Raw genomic sequence first — 22285 nt, 5'->3', positions numbered from 1 at the left:
TGGCCGCGGGGCTCCTTTCCCCGACGGGGCGGGAAAGACACGCGCCAGGCCCGGACCCGCGTCAGCCGCGCCGGCTCCCGCTCCCCAGCTCCTCTGCGGGAAGCCGGCCGGGGAGGCCGGAGGGGCCGGGGACCCACAGCCCCCCCCCCCGTCCAACCGGCCGCTCGCCGCCCTTGGCCGGAGCCTTGGCCGCGAGGGACGGGCGGGGAAGGCGCCGCTCCAGCCCCGAGGCTCCCCCGCGGCAGGGCCGGGCGGGCGGGTGAGGCGTGGGGCGGGCGGTCCCTGGCCGCCGTCCAGCTCGCGTGGGGTTGGCGGCGGCCTCTTTGGCAGGGGGGCCTGAAGGGCTGTCCGAGGGAGGAGGGGGCCGAGGGGCTCTCTGTGGCCCCCGAAGGGCGGACCAGAACCGACGGGTCGAAATTCGATCCGAAGAGTTTCCGTGTGGCCCTCCTCCTCTAACCGCGAGAGCGGCTCCTCGGTGGAACGGGCTTCCTCGGGAGGTGGGGAGCGCTCCTTCCCTGGAGGCTTTTAAGCAGAGGCTAGGTGGCCATCTGTCAGCAAGGCTGATTGTATGAGTTTGGGCAGTTCATGGGAGCATCCTGGCCAACGTCTGGGCACTGGGTGTGTGTGTGGGGGGGAGGTAGTTGTGAATGTCCTGCATTGTGCAGGGGGGTGGACTAGATGACCCTGGTGGCCCCTTCCAACTCTAGGATTGTGATTCTATGACTGTATGGCAATATGGCATGCCACCCCGTTGGAGTCCCTCCCCTCCCCAAACCCCACCACCCTCAGGCTCCACTCCCCAAATCTCCAGGTATTTCCCAACCCAGAGTTTGCAACCCAACGCACCATCCTGTGCCATTTGGGGGCTCCTTAGAAAAGGCGCTATTGAAATAAAAATCTTTAAAAAGAAAAAGGAAAGGTGTGATGGAGGTTGGTTGTCTTCTGTTTTTTTCCTTCCTTGAAGGCCTTCCAGAGAGGGGGTTGAAAGACCGGCCTGTTCCAAGAGGGCTTTTGTGTTAAAAGCCCCTTAAAAAATGGGGAAGCGCATCCCAGCCTTGAACAACTGACTGTGTGTGTGTGCGTTTTATGTTGCAACCCACCTCAGGGGCTGTTCAGTTGAAAGGCAGTCTTGACATTCACTTACTCGCTCACAACCCTGTAAGGTATGTGAAGTGAGGTCCAGCGGGCACGGACAATGGGTGGAAATCTCCTCCTCCTGAGCTTCTTGGCTGAATGGAACCACAAAGCTGGCTGGCTTTGTAACAGCATACAGAACACATCCGATTCCCTCACCCACAGGAACGAAGGGTACCAGCATAAGCTATGAAGTGGCCACTTGGTCACATCAGAGGCAGAGAGCCCACCCGGTTCTTCTCGGGGTAGCAAGGAGGAAGCTCATGGCTGTGGCTGGCTCTGCTCCTGCTGTGGACTTAGGAATGCACTTGGTTTCTTGAGATGGTGTCATTTTCTCTGGGCTTCTCTCTTTCTGGATTGCCCACAGCTTCCAGCGATGGCTCCCTTTCAAAAGAAAATGTTTCTATCGCTTTCAATCGGCAGGTCGACATTTCAGTTGCGCTGTTTCCTTGAGACTGTTCTTTCCGCACATATTCTAACCACATCATGCTCAAGACCAGCATACTTGTACATAATATTGTCGAAGGCTTTCGTGGTCACAGTTCATCAGTGACCTTGGTCTTGGTATTTTCTTTCCTGACGTTTCACCAGCTGCTGTGACAGGCATCTTCAGAGGAGTCACACTGAAGGACAGTGTCTCTCAGTGTCAAAGTGTGCTGGAAGAGTAATATATACAGTCAGAAGGGGGTTGGGTTTGAGCTGAGTCATTGTCCTGCAAAAGAATCAAAGGTAATGTGCTAATCATTGTCCTGTAAGTATTTGCACATTACCTGATACTTACAGGACAATGATTAGCACATTACCTTTGATTCTTTTGCAGCCCGGATCACACAGCCCGGATAGCCTACAAGAACTGATACTTGTACATGTTTGTGTGAAGCAAGCAAGATTTTAGCAACCCCCTAACCACTCCTGCTCCATCTTCCCCCAGACTGCCTTTCCATGTTCCTACTCTAAATCAGTACTTTGGGTAAGCTATCCCCTAATTTTCTAGGCATTTATGCAAGGAACTCCTGTCCCCCCCTCCAGGCAGCTCGACTACTTTAACCACACATTGCTTGTATTTTCTCTTGCTTCCACAGACTTACCAGGGGTAAGTGCCCACCTCCAACTCCCGGGCAGTTTCCTCACTGGTGCCTGGAAAGCTACAGCCGACCCTCACGCTGTTGGAGGCCAACCGGCCAGGGTGGCACCTACCCTTCAGCCAACGGTGACAGCCAGCAAAGAGCTGGGGGTCTGTTGTTTTGGGTGAAGGTTATTCACCCGCCATGTGCAGATGCCGCCTTTCCCCCCACCCCTGTGGGATTCTTGGGTTGCCAACACCGTCTGCTGCTGTGAATTATCACAATAAAAAACTTTGCTCTGCAACAGTCAGTTTCTAGGACAAATCTGTGGAAGCCTGAGAGCTGGAACCAGAGTCCCCAAGGCAGAGCACAGCTGCTCTGCTAAGGAAGCCAGCCACAGAAACCCGGAGCAACAGGCCTTTTACATCCTGCAGGGCCAAGCTACACGTTACAGCGGCCCTGAGTTCGACCCATGGCTGCCACCCCCATTTTGGGGGAGACTTTGATCATTTAAAAAAAAGCAGCAAGCGGGGGGGGGGGGCAGGGGACCCCATGCCTTCTCAACTACTGAAACAGCCTGTGAATAACCCTTCGACTAGTGCTTTTGAGGACCACCCTTTTCCACTTTCCTTAGAAGCCTTCCTTTCCTCATTCGCTCTTCATGTCACCGACTGTAGAAGAAGCTTTCTCTCTGACTCTTCTCTCCCCACATGATGCCAAGTCATGGAAATATGGCCTTCTGTATCCCCCGCAGCAGAAACGCCGGTCCCTTTTTGCTCGGCTACAGACACTTTGGTCTTCTGTTGTCAGCCCTCTGCTCCCCACCCCCAATCCAGCACTCTTCTACCAAAGCCATTCATTTCTGTTGGGATCACGCGGCCTCTCTGGAAAGTCCCCACGGGCTGCCTGTCAGACTGCAGCACAAACTCCTCATCTTTCAAGCCCTTTGTGGCCTTGGCCCCCTTCTCTCAATCACTGCTGTCGCCAGGCTTTGGCCTTCCGCTCCCCCAGCTCAGCACCCACCCCCCTTCACCGATCCCATACTTTGGGCCTGGAACAGCTTCCCAGAATCAATGTGTGGGGCCACCGCTCTCTTCTTTGAAATCTCTCTCCCAAACCCACACTTCAGTCCCCACAAGGGACCAGACTGAAGCCAAAGTCTGGGGACGTGGGTCTGGGATGAATGCCAGTGTGGTGTAGTGGTTAAGAGCGGTGGTTTGGAGCGGTGGACTCTGATCTGGAGAACTGGGTTTGATTCCCCACTCCTCCACAAGAGCGGCAGAGGCTAATCTGGTGAACTGGATTTGTTTCCCCACTCCTCCACATGAAGCCAGCTGGGTGACCTTGGGAAAATTACAGCTCTGTTAGAGCTCTCTCAGCCCCACCTACCTCACAGGGTGTCTGTTGTGGGGAGGAGAAGGGAAGGTGATTGTAAGCCAGTTTGAGTATCCCTTAAGTGGTAGAGAAAGTCGGCACATAAAAACCATCTCTTCTTCTTCTTCCTGCGTGATTCCCCTCTCCTCCCCTTCTTTGCATCCCTTGCCTCCAGTTTCAGGCAGGTGCTGCAACCTCACATCGCTGGATCCCGCACCCAAGCAGTCACTCTCCCCCTGCATTGTCTGGTTCATGCAGGAAAATCCAGTTGCAAATTACTGCTGTCGGGCAACTACAATGCAATATCCCAGTGACATGGGTGTGTGCGTGCGTGTGTGCAACGTGACCTTTAATCTCTTTGGCACAGGGACCCAACCCCTTCTACTCCATAAAGCACCAATGAAATAGTGAAACAAAATATCCAGCAGTCTTAGTTGCCATCTTCAGAGATGACCCTCAAGGCTGTTGCCCTGCTTCCTTGTTTATGGCCAGTGCATGTGCAGGGCCCAGAAAACATATCACCCCTCGCTTTGAGTATCTGCCCCGCAACAACTGCAGTGTTCAGTTGCAGCCTTCCCTAGGGAGTAGAGGAGGAACAGAAGCAGGGAAGTTTTGTATCAAATGTACCACTTTATGGGAGTATTGTAATGGTAGCTGTCTAGCCCAGTTTGGTAATGGTGGTAGAAAACCCAAATGGCAAACCTTCCCACTAAATGGGTGGTGGTGGAAAGTGCTGTCAAGTTGTAGCCGACTTATGACGATCCCGTAGGGTTTTCAAGGCATGAGACATTCAGAGGTGGTTTGCCATTGCCTGCCTCCACATAGCGACCCTGGACTTCTTTGGTGGTCTCCCATCCAAGTACCAATCAGGGCCGACCCTGCTTCGCTTCCACAATCTGACAAGATTGGGCTAGCCTGGGCCATCCAGGTTTGGGCTCCCACTAAATAGGAGAGGCCAGTTCTTCTGTGCTGTTAAAATTAGCAGGTGTTCTGACCTGTTTCGGTGGGGCTCTCCCAGGAGTGGGGCCTGTGGCCAAGGATCAGAACTGTCTGCCTCTCTGCCATTGTAAATGGGCACCAACATTCTCAGGCTAGAAATGGCTGCTTCAACCCAAATGGCACCTACTGGGTGAGCGCTGCACCCAAGTCACATGTATGAAGTAGCACCTCCAGGAGGTTGCTGGAGATCCCCTTCCTAAGAAAAGCAGGGCCTAAACAAATAACATTAAACAAACAAGCAGACTGGGCCCACTATAGGGTTGCCAACCTCCAGGTGGTGACTGAAGATCTTGGGAGGAGGAGTAAACACCCCGGAAGATAAAAATAGAATTCAGTGAAATCTGAACACACTGGAAAAGTGGTCATATGTGAACAAGATGCAATTTAGCAAGGACAAGTGCAAAGTTCTACATCTGGGTAACATACTGGACAGGGGACACACTTCTGGGTAACACTGTGTGTGAAGAAGATCTAGGGGTTTGGGTGGACTGTAAGTTGAATATGAGCAGTCAGTGTGATGCAGCAGCAAAAAAGGCTAATGTGGTCTTGGGGTATATCAACAGGGGCATAACATACAAATCGCAATGTCATAGTCTTGCTATACAGTGCATTGGTCAAGCTGCACCCGGAGTATTGTGTGCAGTTCTGGAGGCCTCACTTCAAAAAGGATGTGGTCAGAATCAATCGGGTACAGAGGAGACGAGGATGATCAGGGGCCTGGAGACCAAACCCTATGAGCAAAGGCTGAGGGAGTTGGGAATGTTCAGTCTGGAGGAGGTTGAGGGGAGACGTTATTGCTCTTTTTAAGCATTTGAAGGGCTGTCACAGGGAGCTGTTCCTGATGGCGGCAGAGGACAGGACTCGCAACAATGGGTATAAATTATGGGCAGAACAGTATGGGCTCATGCCATTTGGAAGACATTTTTTACAGAAAGAGTAGTCCCATCAGTGGAATCGGCTGCCTGGGGAGGTGGGTGAGGCTCCTCCTCTCTGGCAGTCTTCAAGTCACAGCTGGATGAACACTTGTCAGGGACACTCTAGGCTGACCTGGCATTGAGCAGGGGGTATGGCCCCTTCCAACTCTATGATGTTCCTTGGTTGCCAATCTCCTGGTCAGACCTGAAGATCACCCTGGTTGCCAACCTCCAAGGCAGGTCTGGAGACCCTCCCTGGTTGCCAACCTCCAGGCCAAACCTGGAGATCATCTCTGCCAATCTCCAGATCAGGCCTGAAGACCAGGCCGGGTTGCCAACCTTCAGGTGGTGCCTGGAGACACCCCCACCCTGGTTGCCAAACTCCATACACATGAATTTCACATGCATAAAAGCCACGAGAATACTTGGGGAACAGAACACACTTGCTGATTTCCAGGTGACCCTTCCTCCTCCTTTCCCCCTCCTACCAAAGGTTTGTGTTTGATGCATACATACTAAAAGCTTTCTTGCTGCTTAGTACTGATGTTGCAGCAACTCTCTCCTGCCAAAAAATGCTGGTTTATGTTTTAGGTAGGGGGGTTGTGCAGACATTTGAGGGCCAGACAGGAGGGAAAAATAGACTAAACAGCACTATTGGCACCCCCTAGTGGCTCACCAGAGAAGAAAGCAAGCATCTTGTTACCATCCTGGAAACTGACTTTTAGAAATATTGTTCCTTGGGAATATTGTTTTCAGTTTCTAATAATTAGGTACAGCACAAGCCCTTGGGATAATTTATACCCCAGATTTTCTTTCCACGCAGGGGCTTCTGTTCCATTATGATCATAAATGTGTCCCTCTGTGTTTACTGATACTGGCAAAAATAGGTCTCCCATTTATCTGTCCAGGGAACAGAATTACCAACTCTTAGCTCCTGAGGAACTGATGAGAAAAAAATGCCCTCCACATAGTGACACTCTAGGAATTTCCTCTCATCTCTGTGGCAAAGATCATAAAGGCTGGGGAGCCAGCATAGAGCATCACCCTGCCATGACATTACATCCTTCCCACACTCCATCCCCCCCAGGCACAGACCCCAAAACCTCAGCATTTGCCAAGGGAGTGTTGGGAACCATAGCAATGATCCCCCATTATGCCAGTGCAACCGACCCCTCCCCAACTCAGGCCAAGCCAAGGAAGCCAAGAGTCAACTTGAGGCAGCTGCCACCAGCTCAAATGAGACATACTTTTATTCTGGGTAGAAGTGTGTGTGAACAAGATCTAGGGGGACAGGTGGACTGTAAGCCTGATATGAGCAGTCAGTGTGACACAGTGACAAAAAAGGCTAATGTAGTCTTGGGGTGTATCAACAGAGGCACATCATCCAAATAGCAAGATGTCATAGCCCCACTGTACACTGCATTAGTCAGGCTGCACCTGGAGTATTGTGTTCAGTTCTGGAGGCCTCACTTCCAAAAGGATGTGGACAGAATGGAGTGGGTGCAGAAGAGAGTGACAAGGATGATCAGGGGCCTGGAGACCAAGCCCTACCAGGAAAGGCTGAGGGAGTTGGGGATGTTTCGTCTGGAGGAGGTTGAGGGGGGGCATGATTGCTCTCTTTAACTATTTGAAGGGCTGTTCCTGTTGGCAGCAGAGAATAGGACTCACAATTTTCAATTACAGGTGGAAAGGTACCAACTGGATATTAGGGGAAAAAAATTTGCAGTGAGAGTAATTCAGCCGTGCAGTCGGTGGCCTGGGGAGGTGGTGAGCTTCCCCTCTGGCAGTCTTCAAGCAGCAGCTGGACAAACATTAATCAGAGATCTTAGGCTGATCCTGCATTGTTCAGGGGGTTGGACTAGATGGCCCCTTCCAACTCTATGGTTCCATACATTAAAAATAAAGCCCCACAGTGTTGCCTTGACTACATGTGGAGTTAAGAACATAAGAAAGGTCATGCTGGATCAGACCAAGGTCCATCGAGTCCAGCCGTCTCTTCACACAGTGGCCAACCAGGTGCCTCCAGGAAGCCCACAAACAAGACAACTGCAGCAGCATTGTCCTGCCTGTGTTCCACAGCACCTAATATGATAGGCATGCTCATCTGATCCTGGAGAGAATAGGTGTGCATCATGACTAGTGTTCTCAATTTAGGACATGTAAGACTATCTCCATCCCGACCTGGATGGCCCAGGCTAGCTCAGTTTCGTCAGATATTGGAAGCTAAGCAGGGTCAGACCTGGTTAGTCCTTGGATGGGAGACCACCAAGGAATACCAGGATTGCTCTGCAGAGGCAGGCAATGGCAAACCACCTCTGAACACATCTTGCTTTGACAACCCTACAGGGTCACCATAGGTCAGCTGTAACTTGACGGCACTTTCCACCAACAAGACTGTCCCCCATGAACTGATCTGATGGCTTCCTTGCTGCCTACCATCTTTCCCAGTTGGGGGACATGGGGTCCCACAGCTGATAGCCTGAACAGGCCGCCTACGTTCCCAGCAGCAGGAGGGAGTGGAATTTGCTCGTGTGTTCTATTAAAAAATGCTCAAAGCCAATTCACACAGCAATGAGGCTCTTTGTCATGTTCATGCGCACCCACAGGCAGTAGTGAGAACTGGAAGCGGAAGACACAGGAAACGGAGGCTGTTGTCATTCGGAAGACACAAAGGATTCAGTTGGTCTAATCTTTATTGGCACTGGAGGAAGAACAGGCGGGGACCTTGAAAAGAACCCTTCGCAACACCAGGAGGCATCTGACCGGCATGGAGACCTGTGGCTGGCCACATGCATACCGGTTGCCTTGCAGCCTCCACGAGGGCTGGTGTTTTAACACAACACATTAAAAGGTTGGTCAAAAAGGAGACATAATTTACAGCAAAATTCAAACCAAAAATAAAATAAAAGCAAGGCAAAATGCTTAATAGGATAGCCCCCTCTAGGAAAATAGTATATGTCCAAATAGCAGTAAACAAAATGGGGCGGGGGGATAGGCAAACACTCCATGTATCCTAAGAAATAATAAAAAAACCTGTGTCTAGAAATCTCACTGTAATACTGAATGCTTCTTACATTAATTTCCTTGCAAAATATTATCTCTTTACAATACAGTATACATTTTCCTAGGAGAAGGGGAAAGTCTCCCCCCACCCAAACACTTCCAAGACTAATGTTTTCTAATTGTGCATAGCTAGAAAAGAATGAAATCAATCTCATTAGATACCACTGGAGTACATAATACTGGTAAGATGAAGGAAGAGCTGAAGTGATTCAGCAAGGTGCGAGACTCGCCAGCACACACCCGGGATGGTTCCTATTCTGGACCACTTGGAAAGAACGGGACTCAGGGCGGAAGATGCTCCTGGAGCCAGCAACAAGGCCAAGTTGGTGGGCATCCACCTTTCAGGCACTGTGCATTCGCTCCTTGGGCAAGGATGGTAAGGATGGGCATAAATACCAGTGTGCCAGTGACAACTGCAGGCAGAGGAGCAGAACTCCAGCACCAGAAGCCAAATGGCAATTTGTTCACTCAGTAATGAGAGGGAAAACCATATCTACTCAATGCCAGAAACTTTTCAGTAAAGAGGACGTAAATTGGTTCTGACACGTTTCATGGAAAGCTTTCACTTGAAAAAGCGAAAGGACTCAAAGCAGCGGGGCTGCATATTTTCAGGAGAGGCTGACCACACCCTCATTTCCTAAAGGCACATTGCATCTATGACAGAGAAGGATTGTGAGTATGTGAACAAACAGGTTGGATGCTGAGACTTTGCATCTTTGGAGAGGACATTGTATTGCTTATATAAGAGATGGTTTGGGACGCCCGTTGCTGTTTTTTGGCCATGCGCCACTTCCTACCACTGCAGGCAGCTTTCAGTTCTGTGCAGTGAGTTTACAGAGGCTTAAATCAAGGGCAACGAGGGATCAGGAGAGCAGAGGACCTCCCCCCGGAATGGGACTCATTTTAGCTAAAGAGAGGCGGGCTTCCTAGACTGTCTGCCTTTCCCCATTTTCTTCCAAGGAGGTCCACAGCCGTGCCTAACACAGCCCTGGCCAAACCAGACTCTTCCTCCAATGAGCAGAGGTGGCCCCGAGTCACAGCCAGAGCAGGAATGAAAGGCCAGCTGTCCTGGGAAAACAGAATTGCACCCGAAAGGCCGGCAGCCAAGCAACTCCAGCCTGTCAATCTTCCATCGTTAGTAGTTATCCTTTAAAAACACAGCCATGGATTCCTATTCAAGGAAGAGCAAAAGGCACTCCAAGGCAAGAAGCTACCAGGCTGTGGAAAACAAAACCAGTTTTAAATCCAAGACAAATGGCCTAGCGAGGGAAAGGGAAGAGCGGTGTTGGCCATCCAAATCAACAAGACCTCTTTATAAAAGTTCACACTTCCCTAAGAGGGAATGAATTCTCTGTATGGCAACCTCAGCAGGTCTGGCGGGTGCTGGAATCTCTCCCCAAAAAGGCTAGTTGTGAAATTTTGTCTCTCCCTTCCCAGGGAACAACCCCCTATGAAAAATACTCTATGTTGGCAAGATGAATGGACACAAATCTCTGCAGCTGTACAAAACTTCCCTACTCATGGACATGAAAAAATGTTACTTTGCAGCAAGATGTTCCCAAGGGCATAACTAGATCAACCCAGAAAAGGTGGCTGAAGGAATCCGGCCTCTTAGTGGCACAGACAAGTCACCAAAAAGACACGGAGGCTCAGGCTGGCCTGGGGAACCCTGGGAAGTCATGAACAACTTTGGTCTTTGGGGAAAAGGCACAAATGCTATATTCTATGTTGAAGCCATTTCTGTTAAATCTGACTGCCATTTAATGTCAAAACTATTCTCCTCTGAAAAGCAGAGAACCTAAACTAGGGCAACACTATTGTAGCCATCCAAATGAGACGGGGCTAGGGTGTGTGTGTGAGTCGCTGGTGCCCCAAACGAGGCATCAGAACGCTGCCCAGAATGGGGGATTTCTGCTTAGCCCGCGGGGAGTGAAAAATCTCTCCGCCATCAGAAACTGGCAAAGAAGGCACAAGTGACATGTTTGGTCCTACGCTGAATGGCGGCAACAGCACAGAACTCTCCCGACTGACTGGGACCGTTCCTCTGTAATAGTTCCAGCATAACAGTTACACATGAGTAGCGAGGGAAAAGGAAGGGGGTCGGAGAGAATGGGAACCGTGGGAGCAGGGCCGGTTACATGGACTCAAATTCATCGATGCGCTGCTTGGTGTTGCCCTGCCGGATCTGGCGCAGGGTCTTGTACTTGTCGCGGCCCTGCCTCATGTTCTCGGCATGGATCATGTCGTTGGCTGTCTTCTTCGTGTCGTCCCGGGCGTTGGCCAGTTCAGACGTAAGAGCCTGTCGAGAGGGGGAGAAGAGAGAAAGAAGGAGAGGCGTGGCCCTTTCAGTATGTTCCAAGTGTAATTTAAAGCATGGGAGGGGTCAGAAGTGCAAGGAGGGAGGAAACTGTGAACAATGCAGCTGAATAAGCCCTGGGCTGAACATGTCTCCTGTACCTTCTGCAGGTAACTCCCGATCTGGGCATGGCTAAAGGCATGACCTGAAGGACCAGAGGGAGAGGGGGCTCCTGTCCCCTCACCTGTGTGTGCTGCAACCAAGGAACCATCACCAGCATGGGGCACCCCTGTCGCTCATCATCTGCTCAGAGTTTGTATGGGGGTTTGGGGGCTGCAGAGTGACACATGATTTTGTAAACTGCCGTTTTATGTTTGTTTCATTTTGCAGGCTGCTTTAAGTCCCCAGCATGGGAGAAATGTGGGATACAAACATTTTTTAAAGTTACAAACAAGTGGAATGGAGCACACGGGTGCAAGATATCCACGGCCAGGTCCAGGGCACACACGCAAGCTCCATCCCTGGCAAGCTGCGACCTGCAGGGCTGCTTCTGCTTGAGATGGCCCCACCCACACCACAAAAGGCAGCGCTCTGCAGTCAGGACTGCCAACACAGTCAGCCTACGCACTGTGTTGAATGTTCACCTACCAACCACGGCTGCTTCTAGGGTCATTCTTATCCCCTCCTCATAAAAGAATCCCACCACCGGTCTCTGGTCAGTCAGGTGAGAGGTGGGTATGGGAAGGATGCCTAGGCAGAGTCTATGCCCTCATGCCTTTCCCTTTTCCCATCAATTCACACAGCCACTCCACCCGGTGCAGCAATGACCATGGCAGAGCCTGGAGAAGCACACCAGGGGCAGAAGGAGGTCTTCGCTGAATGCGGTCTTCAGCCAGTCATGCTGGCTGAAGTCTAAAAAACCCTCTACCCCGCACCCAAAAACCTCAGTCCTGTGTGGGATTTCCCACGCGTGATATTCTCAGTCATCCTTCCTAGGTGTGTTAGGGCCACGAGAGGGACGGAAGGATGGTGATTCTATTCTGAACAGACATATGCTTCTTTGGGGAAGCTTCAGAAACCTGTCTGGATTTCTCTGGCACCAGTCAGTTTATTTTGCATTTTCCTCCCTGGGTCACTCTTTGTGTTGCTTTCAAGAAACAGGGGATCTGCACGAAGGCAGCCCCAGGCCGGCTGTCGAGGTCCATTCCCTTCGGCTCCTTGGATAAAAAGGTCCCCACAGAATGTGCTGGTCATCTCAGAAGCAAAGCAGCCGGCAGGGGCTTTTTCAAAGGCTTTGGACAAGGAGAGGCAGCCCCCCTGGGAGCGCAGCCTTTCCTACAGAGCAGGGCCTCGTGCGACACCACCCTCCCCAGTTGTCTAACAGCCAGGACATGTTTTCCTCTGAAATAAAATGGGAGGGGGGGTGTACTGAATACATGAGAGCAACAGAGATGGGGCAGTTGCAGAGATGACCTCCAACACTTCCTCAGTTTCTGGAGTACTGGAAATTTGTACTGATGAGCCAAGAGATAATTTTGCTGGGGTCTTTTCCACACATACACGAGGCAAAGCGGCCAGTGCTCATTACATGGTTTCAACAGCTATAAAAGGCCTAGGCCAGGCCACAGGCTTTGTGGCCTGGATAGCTTGCAGATTCTTTTCAAAGTCAGACTATGCAACAAACCTTGCTGAAAAGAACCCTGCAGCTTTCAAAGTTCTGATACTCCCACCATACTGTGTGTGTGTGTTTGTGTGTGTGTGTGTGTGTGTGTGTGTGTGTGTGTGAGGGGGGAGATGGTGGCTGCCACTTCTGAGGAAAGCCACTTTTGTGATCTGTACGTGAGCCCTGCAGGAAGGCAGGTCTCTCCACATCCCCTCCCCTCCCCCAACCCCCCTTACCTTCAAGTGTTTCTGAACCCGTTCATTCTTCTCTGCCTCCGTGGTCCGTTGCTCCTCACTGCGGTCCTTGACAGAGGCATGAGCCCTCAGCTCAGCGCTGGCCTCGGCTGTGTTCTCATCCTGCTCATCGTCATGCTCGTTCTCGGACTGCATGGGCTCAGGAACATGAGGGGTGCTTGTGGCGGTCTTCAGCTCCTCTTTGGTCCTTTCTAGGTCTTCTTGAACCATTTGGGCCTGCAAAGAAAGGATAACATCCCACGAGCAAGTTAGTGACTCAAGGATGTTTTCATGAGTGGATTTGCCTGCTTCTTCCATACATATTCATCGCCAGAGGACAAAATACCAACAGTAAGGGTTATCACCACATCACAAGCCCTAAAATTCATGAGCATTTTTGCTGGTTCTCCAGTGCTATGACACGTTGTGCACTAAGCATCATGATGCATGCTTAAGTAGGTGAGCAACAGTGACAATAATGAAAAAGCCAAATTACCAAAGACTCTTCCTTGGACCCTGCCAGTTTTTCCTCTGGAACAAGACTCTTGCCCAGTTTGTCTCTTTACTGCAGCCCCCATCCCACATATAATGACCCCCAGCATTTCCTCTTCAAGAGTCTTTCATCAACAGAAAAGCTGGTAGGATCAGCATGGCCATTTCTGTGGATATTTAAATCTGGAGACTGGAGCCATTAACAGACAAGACAGATCTTTGTACAAACCTGAGAAAAGACCCAGGTTTGCAGAAAAATATTAAATCTTAATAATAATAAAAGCATACATTTGGGGTTCTCCCACCCTAAAAATAATAGAAGTAGCACCTGTAAGAAACAAATGTCTTTTCCGTGGCTGTTGTTAGGCATCCACAACAGTATTGCCAGTTGAATCCTTGGTTTCTGTCAGAAAAAGGCAGGTGGAAGGGCTCTTTTGGCCTTTGAGGGAAGAATCAGACCGGGCAGCAATCACCAGGCAATTTGCCACATGATTTACATGGCTTATCCAAGATTGGCTGCGTGCCACTGTTCAACAGCCGCCACCTGGTTAAAGCCAGTATGGTGTATTGTGTAGAGTTTCAGATGAGGATTTGGGAGACCCAATTTCAAATCCCCACTATGACATAAAAACTTGCTGGAAGAACTTGGGCCAGTCTTACACTCTCAGCCTAACCTACCTCTCAAGGTTGTTGTGAAGATAAAACGGAAGAGAATGATGCAAGCTGCTTTGGGTCCACAGTGTGGACAAAGATGGGGTACAAATGTAGTGAATAAATAATAAATATAGCTGAAGATGAGGAGGAGACAAAAGGTAGGTTGGTTGGTAGTTCAGAAGAAGAGAAGGAAGCAGGGGAAAACAGAGTTGCACTTACCTGTAACTACTGTCCATCGAGGTCCTCAAGCGCAGGCACACCCTGGGGACTGTGCTTGTGCAGGCCTGCTACTGGAGGTTTCTTCACGCTTTAGCTGCTAGAGGGTGCAGCGAGCTGGAGCTGTGTAGCTGAACCACCACGTGCTCCCGGCGTGCTGCACCCCCCTCGCCCTCAGTTTCCCCTGAGCCGTCGGCGTCAGCAGGACAGAGAGCTCACAGTGGGGCAGGAGGAGGGATGTGTGCCTGCACTGAAGACCCCAGTTACAGGTAAGTGCAACTCTGTTTTCATCTTCGGTCTTCAAGCGCAGTCCCACATTGGGGACCACCCCAAGCCACTTGCCAGGAGGGTGGGACGAGCTCTCCAATTCACGCAAACAAAGACTGAAGCACCGCTTTGCCTACTGATGCTTCTTCTCTCACCTGTAGATCCATTGTGTAAAGCCGAGGCCGCCAAAGATCCCTTCGAGGGCCAGGTCAGTTCCGAGGCAGATTTTGCCTGGACTTCCACCAACCCTAGGGCTTGTTGCCACGATGCAGCTTTTAACTTTGCTGCTCTGTCATTTCTTGCCTTGGTAGTAAATTCTTGGCAAGCTTTACAAGTGGCCACATTGTGCCCTTCTCCCAGGCAGAGCTCCTGCTCATCAGTCTGGGTAAGTTTAGCACTACACCAAGTGCGTTTCTTAAATAAACTCCTCTGAGTCACATTGAAGAAAATGGAGAGGACAGGGGCTCATTCGCCGTTCGAGAGAGAAGAGGAGAAACTCACAATTTTTGCAGAGAAAAAGTTCCTTTGAGAGGCAATGAAAAGCAACTCACAGAGCTCAGCTAGGTTGCGACTGACTCCGATAGCGGGGGTGGGGGGAAGGAACTGACGGCGAGGGGGGGCGCAGCACGCCGGGAGCACGTGGTGGTTCAGGTGGGATCGCCTACACGGCTCCGCCTCTCTGCGCCCCCTGCGCCCCCTAGCCCCCAGCCCCAGAGGTTTGAAAAAACCCCTGGTCGCAGGCCTGCGCAAGCACAGTCCCCAGAGCGTGTGCCCGCACTTGGAAGACCGAAGGTGAAGGCGGGGATATGGGGACTGCCAGGAGAAGAAAAAGAGGAAATGATATGAGGAGGGGGATACAGGGGGAACTGAAGTGCCCTCGCAAGTCTTCGCAGGCTCCTCACCATGCAACTGGGCTCTGGCCTGGCAGCTGGCAGTGCACAAATTCTGCCAGGCTTTTCACAGGGATAGGCTGCTGGCGGTAGGGAAGGAGGAAAAACTGAAGATGGGAAGGAGGAGATAAAGGTGGGTGGGTGGGTGGAGAGGAGAGGAAAGGGGGAAGTAGGAGGAGAAGAGAGGCTATGGGGGCTTTCAGGGAAGGAAAGGCTTTCCATTGGGAGATAGGATAATTGTCAGGCTGCTATCTCGGTTTCGTTATTGCCTCTGTCTCTGCGCTGTACTGTCTGGCCCTCAAGGTCGCATACCTAGGCCTGGGAACTCAGCTCCTGGGAAACTGTATTCAGCCTATGCTTGTAATCGCCCGCCTTTTCTGCTTTATATTATCTCCCAGCTAGTGAGTCTCTCATAGCTGTCATTTTATTCGTTTGCACTGTATGCCTAATTGACCAGTAAAAGCCATTTGCTTGGACTCTATATGACTTTGTGGTGATTTCTGGTTCTGTGGGCCAAGGGCTGACAATAATCAATAAATTACATACAATAGGTCTTGACCCCGAGCAACTACTGGAGCTAGGTCTTAGAAAAGCGAAGGCAGTGGCACACCAACGCCTTACCGACATTGGCCTGCAGACCGAAACAGCTCTTCTGCCAGATTTCTATAGGCCCCTAAAGTCATGGACAGGAATCTCTATGGCTCCATATCTGTCCTCTATTACTCTAACTAAGTTGCGGTGGGCCTTTTCTAGAGTTTGGTTCAATGCCTTCCGAGGGGCCCTTCTATCAGGAAGGTTCCAAGCGCAACCTTTGGACAGGCGTTTGTGCCCCTGCCCTGACATGGTTGTCGAGCCAATGGAACATATTCTCCTACATTGTGAATTTTACAGGGAAGCCAGAATGTACTTAATATGGCCCCTCATTCAACACAAGTACCCTGGCTACGACAATCATTCTAATCCTTTCAAAGGCAAAATGGTAAAAATTTTGCTGGAAGACAGGAACCCGACTGTTTTCCTCACGGTCACAAAATTCTGCCACGCAGTAATTAGAAAGAAGGGAGTCTGATAGCCTCAAAACCAATAGAATTAACTGTGTATAACTTTTTCTGTGACAGAAATTTTAACCACGGCTCTCTGAATAATACTCAGCGATTAGGTTCGTGGTTAGACCAAGTAATTTGCAAATGATATTGAAACAAGTGCTGATACCCTGATATTACAAGTACAAACCAGTACAAACCAGTACAAACCAGGACTGGTTTGGCCTGAGAACGGAGTATTGTGGTTTAGCCAGGTGCTAACCCAAGGTCGCTACTGTTATGCTAATGTTTCAAGAGCTGTGTGTGTAGTCTAACTTCCGTGAGAACTGAATGGTTGCCCTAACAACTAGGGGTGGCCTGACTTTGTAGCTTTTGTTCTTTATATACGATCCTCTGTAGCCTGCATCCCCATTAGAGTCCTTCTAAGTTTTATGGCTTCTGCAAATTGTTGTATTTCCCAATAAACCAGCTTTCTTAGGATTTCCTGCCTATGAAGTCTGTTTATGGGTTTGTCAACGAACACAGAGCTTACATTAGGACTCTAATCTGAATTCACCTTTTCTCACAGGTGGCGGGCTGGTGGTGCGGGGGACGAGGTCCAACGTTTACGGATTCAGAATCGGGACCTCAAAGAGCGAATGGCCAGCTTGCAGGATCAAATGGATGTGTTGTGGACAGTGGCAACTTTGGACAGTGGCAACTGACTCGGCACCACCCCGCTCCCGTACCCACGCAACCTGTTACGGTTGCTCAACCAACTCCAGGAGTACCGCCACCGGTGGTATCCCTGCCACAACCGCAGCAGGCGCCATCAGGAGTACCACCACTGGTGGTGCCCCCACGGCCAGTGGTACCTCCGCCTGTGGTGCCGGGGCAGCCAGTAGTACCGCCGCCCGGAGGCGGGGGGCCTGCGCTACCAGTGGTGCCCTTGCAGCTGTGGCCACAACCCGTGCCCCAGCATTTTCCTCTGCATAGAGACTTGAGAGTGACTTTTAATGGCACTGCTGAGAATCTGCCCTATTTCGTGCATCAAGTGGATAGCTTCATGAGAGAACAGGGACATACATTTCCAATGGAGGACAGTCGAGCCCGGTTTGTCTCGTTCCTCCTAGAAGGCCCGGCGGCAGAGTGGATGATTCAACAGTTTGATCTCCGGGCTCGATCCGTATGGAGTTTGAATGACTTTATGCGAGCTCTGCAGAGGCGCTTTGATGACCCTTTCAGGGGGGAGAAGGCTAAAGCCGCTATTTTGCAACTACGCCAAGGGGCGTCTTCCGTTCGAGAATATGCTAGCGAATTTCAACGGCTTGCAAGCAAGATTACGGATTGGAGTGAAGCTACCCAATTACAATGTTTTCGGGAGGGACTGCACCCCAACATCCTGTATTGGGCGTACATGCAGCGGGACCCCCCAGGTTTTCAACGACTTCCACCCCACCATCAATCTAACTATGAATTACTCCGAACAAGAAATTAACTTCCTAGACACCACAGTACGGATCCACGGGGGACACACAAGCACCACATTGTACCGGAAACCGACGGATCGGCAAACGTATCTACATGCGTCCAGCCACCACCCCAACCATATCAGACAATCCATTGTCTATAGCCAAGCCCTACGCTATAGTCGCATCTGCTCCAATCCTTCAGACAGAGATACACACTTGAGACCTACAGCAAACATTTTTGCAACTACAATATCCTGCTGATATGGTGAGAAAGATGATTGAGAAGGCCAGAATGATACCCAGGCACAACTTACTACAAGATAAGCCCAGAGAGAATGACAACAGAACACCTCTGGTTGTCACTTATAGCTCCCAACTAAAACCAGTCCAACGTATTATTAAGGACCTACAACCAATGCTGGATTGTGACACTTCCCTCGTTGAAGCACTGGGGGGGCGGGGGCGTCCCTTTCTTGCTTACAGACAGCCGGCTAACCTAAAACAACTTTTCACCTCTGATGATAAACTACTTAACAGGAACATGGACTCTGGCACCAAGGCCTGCAACAAACCAAGGTGCCAACTTTGCCCTCATATAGATTCTAGGAACATCATCTCTGGACCCACCAATGTCAGCCATACTATCTCAGGTTCATACTCCTGCTCATCTTCTAATATGATTTATGCCATCACATGCCAGCAATGCCCTTCCACATTCTACATTGGACAAACAGGTCAGTCTCTTAGACAAAGATTAAATGGACATAAGTCTGACATCAGAAACCACAATATTCAAAAACCAGTGGGAGAACATTTCAACCTTCCAGGACATTCTGTTGCAGATTTAAGAGTAGCAGGAATTTCAAAGGGAGATTGGAAAGAGAAACTGCTGAATTACAGTTGATATTCAAACTAAAGACAATGCATTTACCTGGGCTGAATACAGACCTTGCATTCATGGCTCATTACCAATGCTGATTTCTCCACACCCATCTCTCCCCTGGACATCAAAGACTCTTCTGCATACCACACCTAATCCCATCACGCCTGCTATTCACATTTACATACTGTTAACATTTACATACTAATGCTTGTCTGAATTCACTCTCCTCTACTTAAAGACAGATGGATTTACATTCTAGCTGTATCTGAAGAAGTGAGCTGTGGCTCACGAAAGCTCATACCCTGCTAGAAAATATTTTTGTTAGTCTTTAAGGTGCTACTGAATTCTTGCTCATTTCTACTGCTGTATGCTTTAGGAGTTGATGGATGCTACCTTTCCAAAACTGGCTGTTCTAGACCAAATGCTGCCACACAGCAAGTCCCCTTTGTCACACATTTCTTAGGGGACCTTATTTTGCCGCGCTGAAGTATTTACAGGCTGTATCTCTGGCCTCCCTGACAAACACGCTTGTAACCGCTCAGAACTGGCTGGTTTCGACAAGCAGGAGAGAAGAGTAAGCAGGACGGGAAGCGTCAACTTGTTTTGCTGTGGACCTCAGGAAGATAGGATGGGCTGTCGTCACCTGGTACAAGGTAACTGACAATTATGTGTATGAATGGTTAATGAGTGACAGGGGAAATCAGGGGAAAGAATAATTGCTATTATTGCTTTAATTGTATTGTTATTGTAGGGCTATATCTTTCAAACGGCAAGTTATGTTCTGGTTTACTCTGTTTTCCAATCTGTTGGAACATTAATTCATTTTACAAGATGAGTGATTTGGCAGTACCTTGGTGGAATGGAAGAGCAATAAATTTTGGCCCAGCCAAAGTTTGCAAGCAAGCACGCAAGGATGGTTTAAATGAACAAAGAGGGCTTATCAGTTGCAGGTTTTTTGTTCACTGCTATACCCACCCCAGCTATTCAACAACATTGAACTCTATTGCATTGTTCTGCACGATGGAGGGTTTTGAGTTAAATAAATTCTTGAAAGTTTTATTCCTGATTTAGCCCCACACCTCCCACATAGGCACAGGCTGTACATGCAAGACCATTCATAACAAAAATAGGAGAGACAAAGGCTTCTTACTAAAACCGAGGGCTCATAAATGACCACTTGTCTGTGGTAGGTAAGAACTGCCTCCAAATGAAGAGACGGGGGACTTTTACATAGGGGCCCCCTAGGTGTGTGTGGGAAGGGAGACTAAAGTTCCTCTGGGCCAAGCTAGCCATTTCTCTGGCCCCATAAGATTGCAAAAGCCCATAATGTTTGGTGCAATCTGTGTGGGGCTCCATAATATCCACACAGGGGCATGCATGCGTGCTTGGGACAATTGTTTTTATAAATGCAAGTAACATGCTACTAAAAAGCAGATCAGCTTGCATTGGGAGGCATGCAGGAGAACATGGTGTACATCAGAAATCATGGGATTGGTAAGCGCACGTGCAAAATCACACCAACAGCCAACTCGCACACTGGTTCTCCCTCTCCTCTGTAACTAATAGGTGCAGCCATTTAGAAACTGCTCTGTGGTTGCCATGACGCAGGAGGCCAAGAGGCTTTTGGGGATGGCAAAGGGGAGGAAAGGAGAGAAAAGCCCCACTCACTTTCTGCTGCCACTCCATAGCTTCGCTCTCCTTCCTCTGCCGGGCCATTTCCAGCTGTGAGATCCTGTTGGTGAGCTCTGACATTTCAGCAGCCTGAAAAAGCAAAAGAGCAAATTGTGGGTGGCAAGAAGTTTAAACAACAACAGGTGACCCTTCTGATTTTCTGTATCCCAGCTGTAATCTCAGGTGGAACTGACACTATGAACCTATAGCAGTTTTGTTATGTAGGTCACGTGCCTTGGGAATGGCCTCTTAGCAAAGGTACTGGGAGTTCTGCTCGAGGTCTCTCACGCCTGTGAGTGTGTGTCTGTGTCCATTCACACCCCTCCCCAAACAACACCCCTTCCTAGGAGGCATGTTTTGCAGCAGATGAAGGCAACATATTTACCGAGTCTCGTCTGCCATTCCCATGGGTACCAGCAGAGCTGCCTGTGCCTCCCAGAGACGGAGATTTCTTGGAATACAGGGCCCCTCCTCTCCCCTTCTAATGTTCTGGAAACACAATCCAGGATCCTACCCCCATCTAGAGCATACTCAACATTCAATTCAGATGCTTTGCACCTTGCTGCGATTCAAAGCCTGAGAAAAAGCACCTGATGCGCTGGAAGCAGCCGGCCCCCTGGGCAGACGCCTACCACTGCCTGAATGGTGGCAGGGCTGCCAGCAGCCTATCAAGAACTCAGGAAGACTCTACGCAGGGGAGCAGACGGGACCAACGCACCGGGGCACAGCACCGGCTCCCAGCCTCAGCACTTCCCATCCCAATGATCTTGGATGATACAGCTGCAAATAACCAGCTCCCTGGGGAGCTGCTGCCGGCCACAGCTGCTGGGATAATGCAGAATCTGTGGAAAGCAGGCGGGTGTGTTTTCCGTGCAATGCCAGCCACCATCATGTGTCTGAATCCCACCCACAGGCCCTTAGCCCCACAGGCCCAAATAAGATCCTTTGGCATCTACTCTAACTCCCCTCCCTTGATCTCTCAGTCTCCCCTTTCTTCCACTATCACAGTTCAGGGGCAAATTCCCTGAATTTTTCTCTGGCTTCTGTTCTGCTGAGCAGAACCCTCTGCAGAGGTGAGGGCCGGCCAGCATACCAGCTGTTCCTGGGTCTTCTTCTGGTCATGGGATGCCTTCAGCAGGGCTTCCTTGGCCTCCTCTGCCTCCTTCCGGTCTTTCGCCAGCTTCTCTGCTTCCTCCTGAGCTCGTTTCCTTTCCTGCTCCAACTCGAGCGCTCGGCGGGTCTGCTCTTCCAGTTCTAAAGGGAAAGAACCGACATAGCTGCCTTCTGGACTCTCCAAGCAGAGACCTCGAACCAGACCCACCCCAACCAGCCCCAGAGGCAACGGCTCATCCCCACAGCACCAGCTCAGGAGCATTTGCGCGCCTGCAAGAGCCCTCTGGCAACGCTGCTGCCTGGGAAATCTGCCCCCTACCTAGCTGAGCCTTCTTGGTTTGTTCCTCTATCTGCCGGAGTCGCTCCATCAGCTCTTCCTTTTCGCGCTCAATCTTCTCCTTCTCCTTCTCGGCGATTTCTCTCTTTTTCTTCTCATTCTCCAGCAAGGCTCTAAAGTGTGTGTGGGGGACATCGAACATTACACAGGAAGTGATCTGGCTGACAGAACTCACTGCCCCCCTTAAAAGAAACTCCCGGCTGATCTGGTGCCCTCCTGCCAAGGTCTTTTACTTGAGCTCTGTTGTGCTCGCCAAAAGCTGCACATTCTGCTGAGTGTACAGAGCATGTCAAGCATTTCCCAAATGTCTTCCATCCAGAGTACAGTTTTTTTTGCCTGTATTAAAAGATGGAAGGATCGCCTCCACACTCCCAGAAGGGGAAGGCATCCTGCTGCCTCTGGGCATCCTGCCTCTCCCCTTGCCCAACCAGCCATGACTCTGGGATGAGAGCAGGTTCTTTGGGCACTTGAGGGGCTTCTCATCAAGGCTTCCCTACTCCTCCCCCTCCCCCACATGTCAGATATCAC

General features: G+C 50.3%; 1 protein-coding gene across 1 annotated transcript in view; it reads right to left on the bottom strand.

The window, feature by feature from the left end:
• Positions 1 to 10643: 10643 nt before the first annotated feature.
• The window catches only part of MSN (moesin), a 95606-nt gene continuing 83964 nt past the window's right edge, over positions 10644 to 22285 (bottom strand). The window contains exons 9-13 of the mRNA XM_056859173.1: positions 21740 to 21870; positions 21401 to 21561; positions 20305 to 20397; positions 12744 to 12977; positions 10644 to 10847 (exon numbers count right to left, since the gene is read on the bottom strand). Coding sequence (XP_056715151.1) covers positions 10683 to 10847; positions 12744 to 12977; positions 20305 to 20397; positions 21401 to 21561; positions 21740 to 21870 — 784 coding nt within the window. The 3' untranslated portion in view covers positions 10644 to 10682. The remainder of the gene's footprint in view (positions 10848 to 12743; positions 12978 to 20304; positions 20398 to 21400; positions 21562 to 21739; positions 21871 to 22285) is intronic.

The sequence above is a fragment of the Euleptes europaea genome, chromosome 13 (genome assembly GCF_029931775.1).
Source record: "Euleptes europaea isolate rEulEur1 chromosome 13, rEulEur1.hap1, whole genome shotgun sequence".
In the NCBI taxonomy this organism is placed as follows: domain Eukaryota; kingdom Metazoa; phylum Chordata; class Lepidosauria; order Squamata; family Sphaerodactylidae; genus Euleptes; species Euleptes europaea.
Note: the sequence above shows the minus strand (reverse complement) of the source record. Positions and strands in the feature narration are given on the sequence as shown.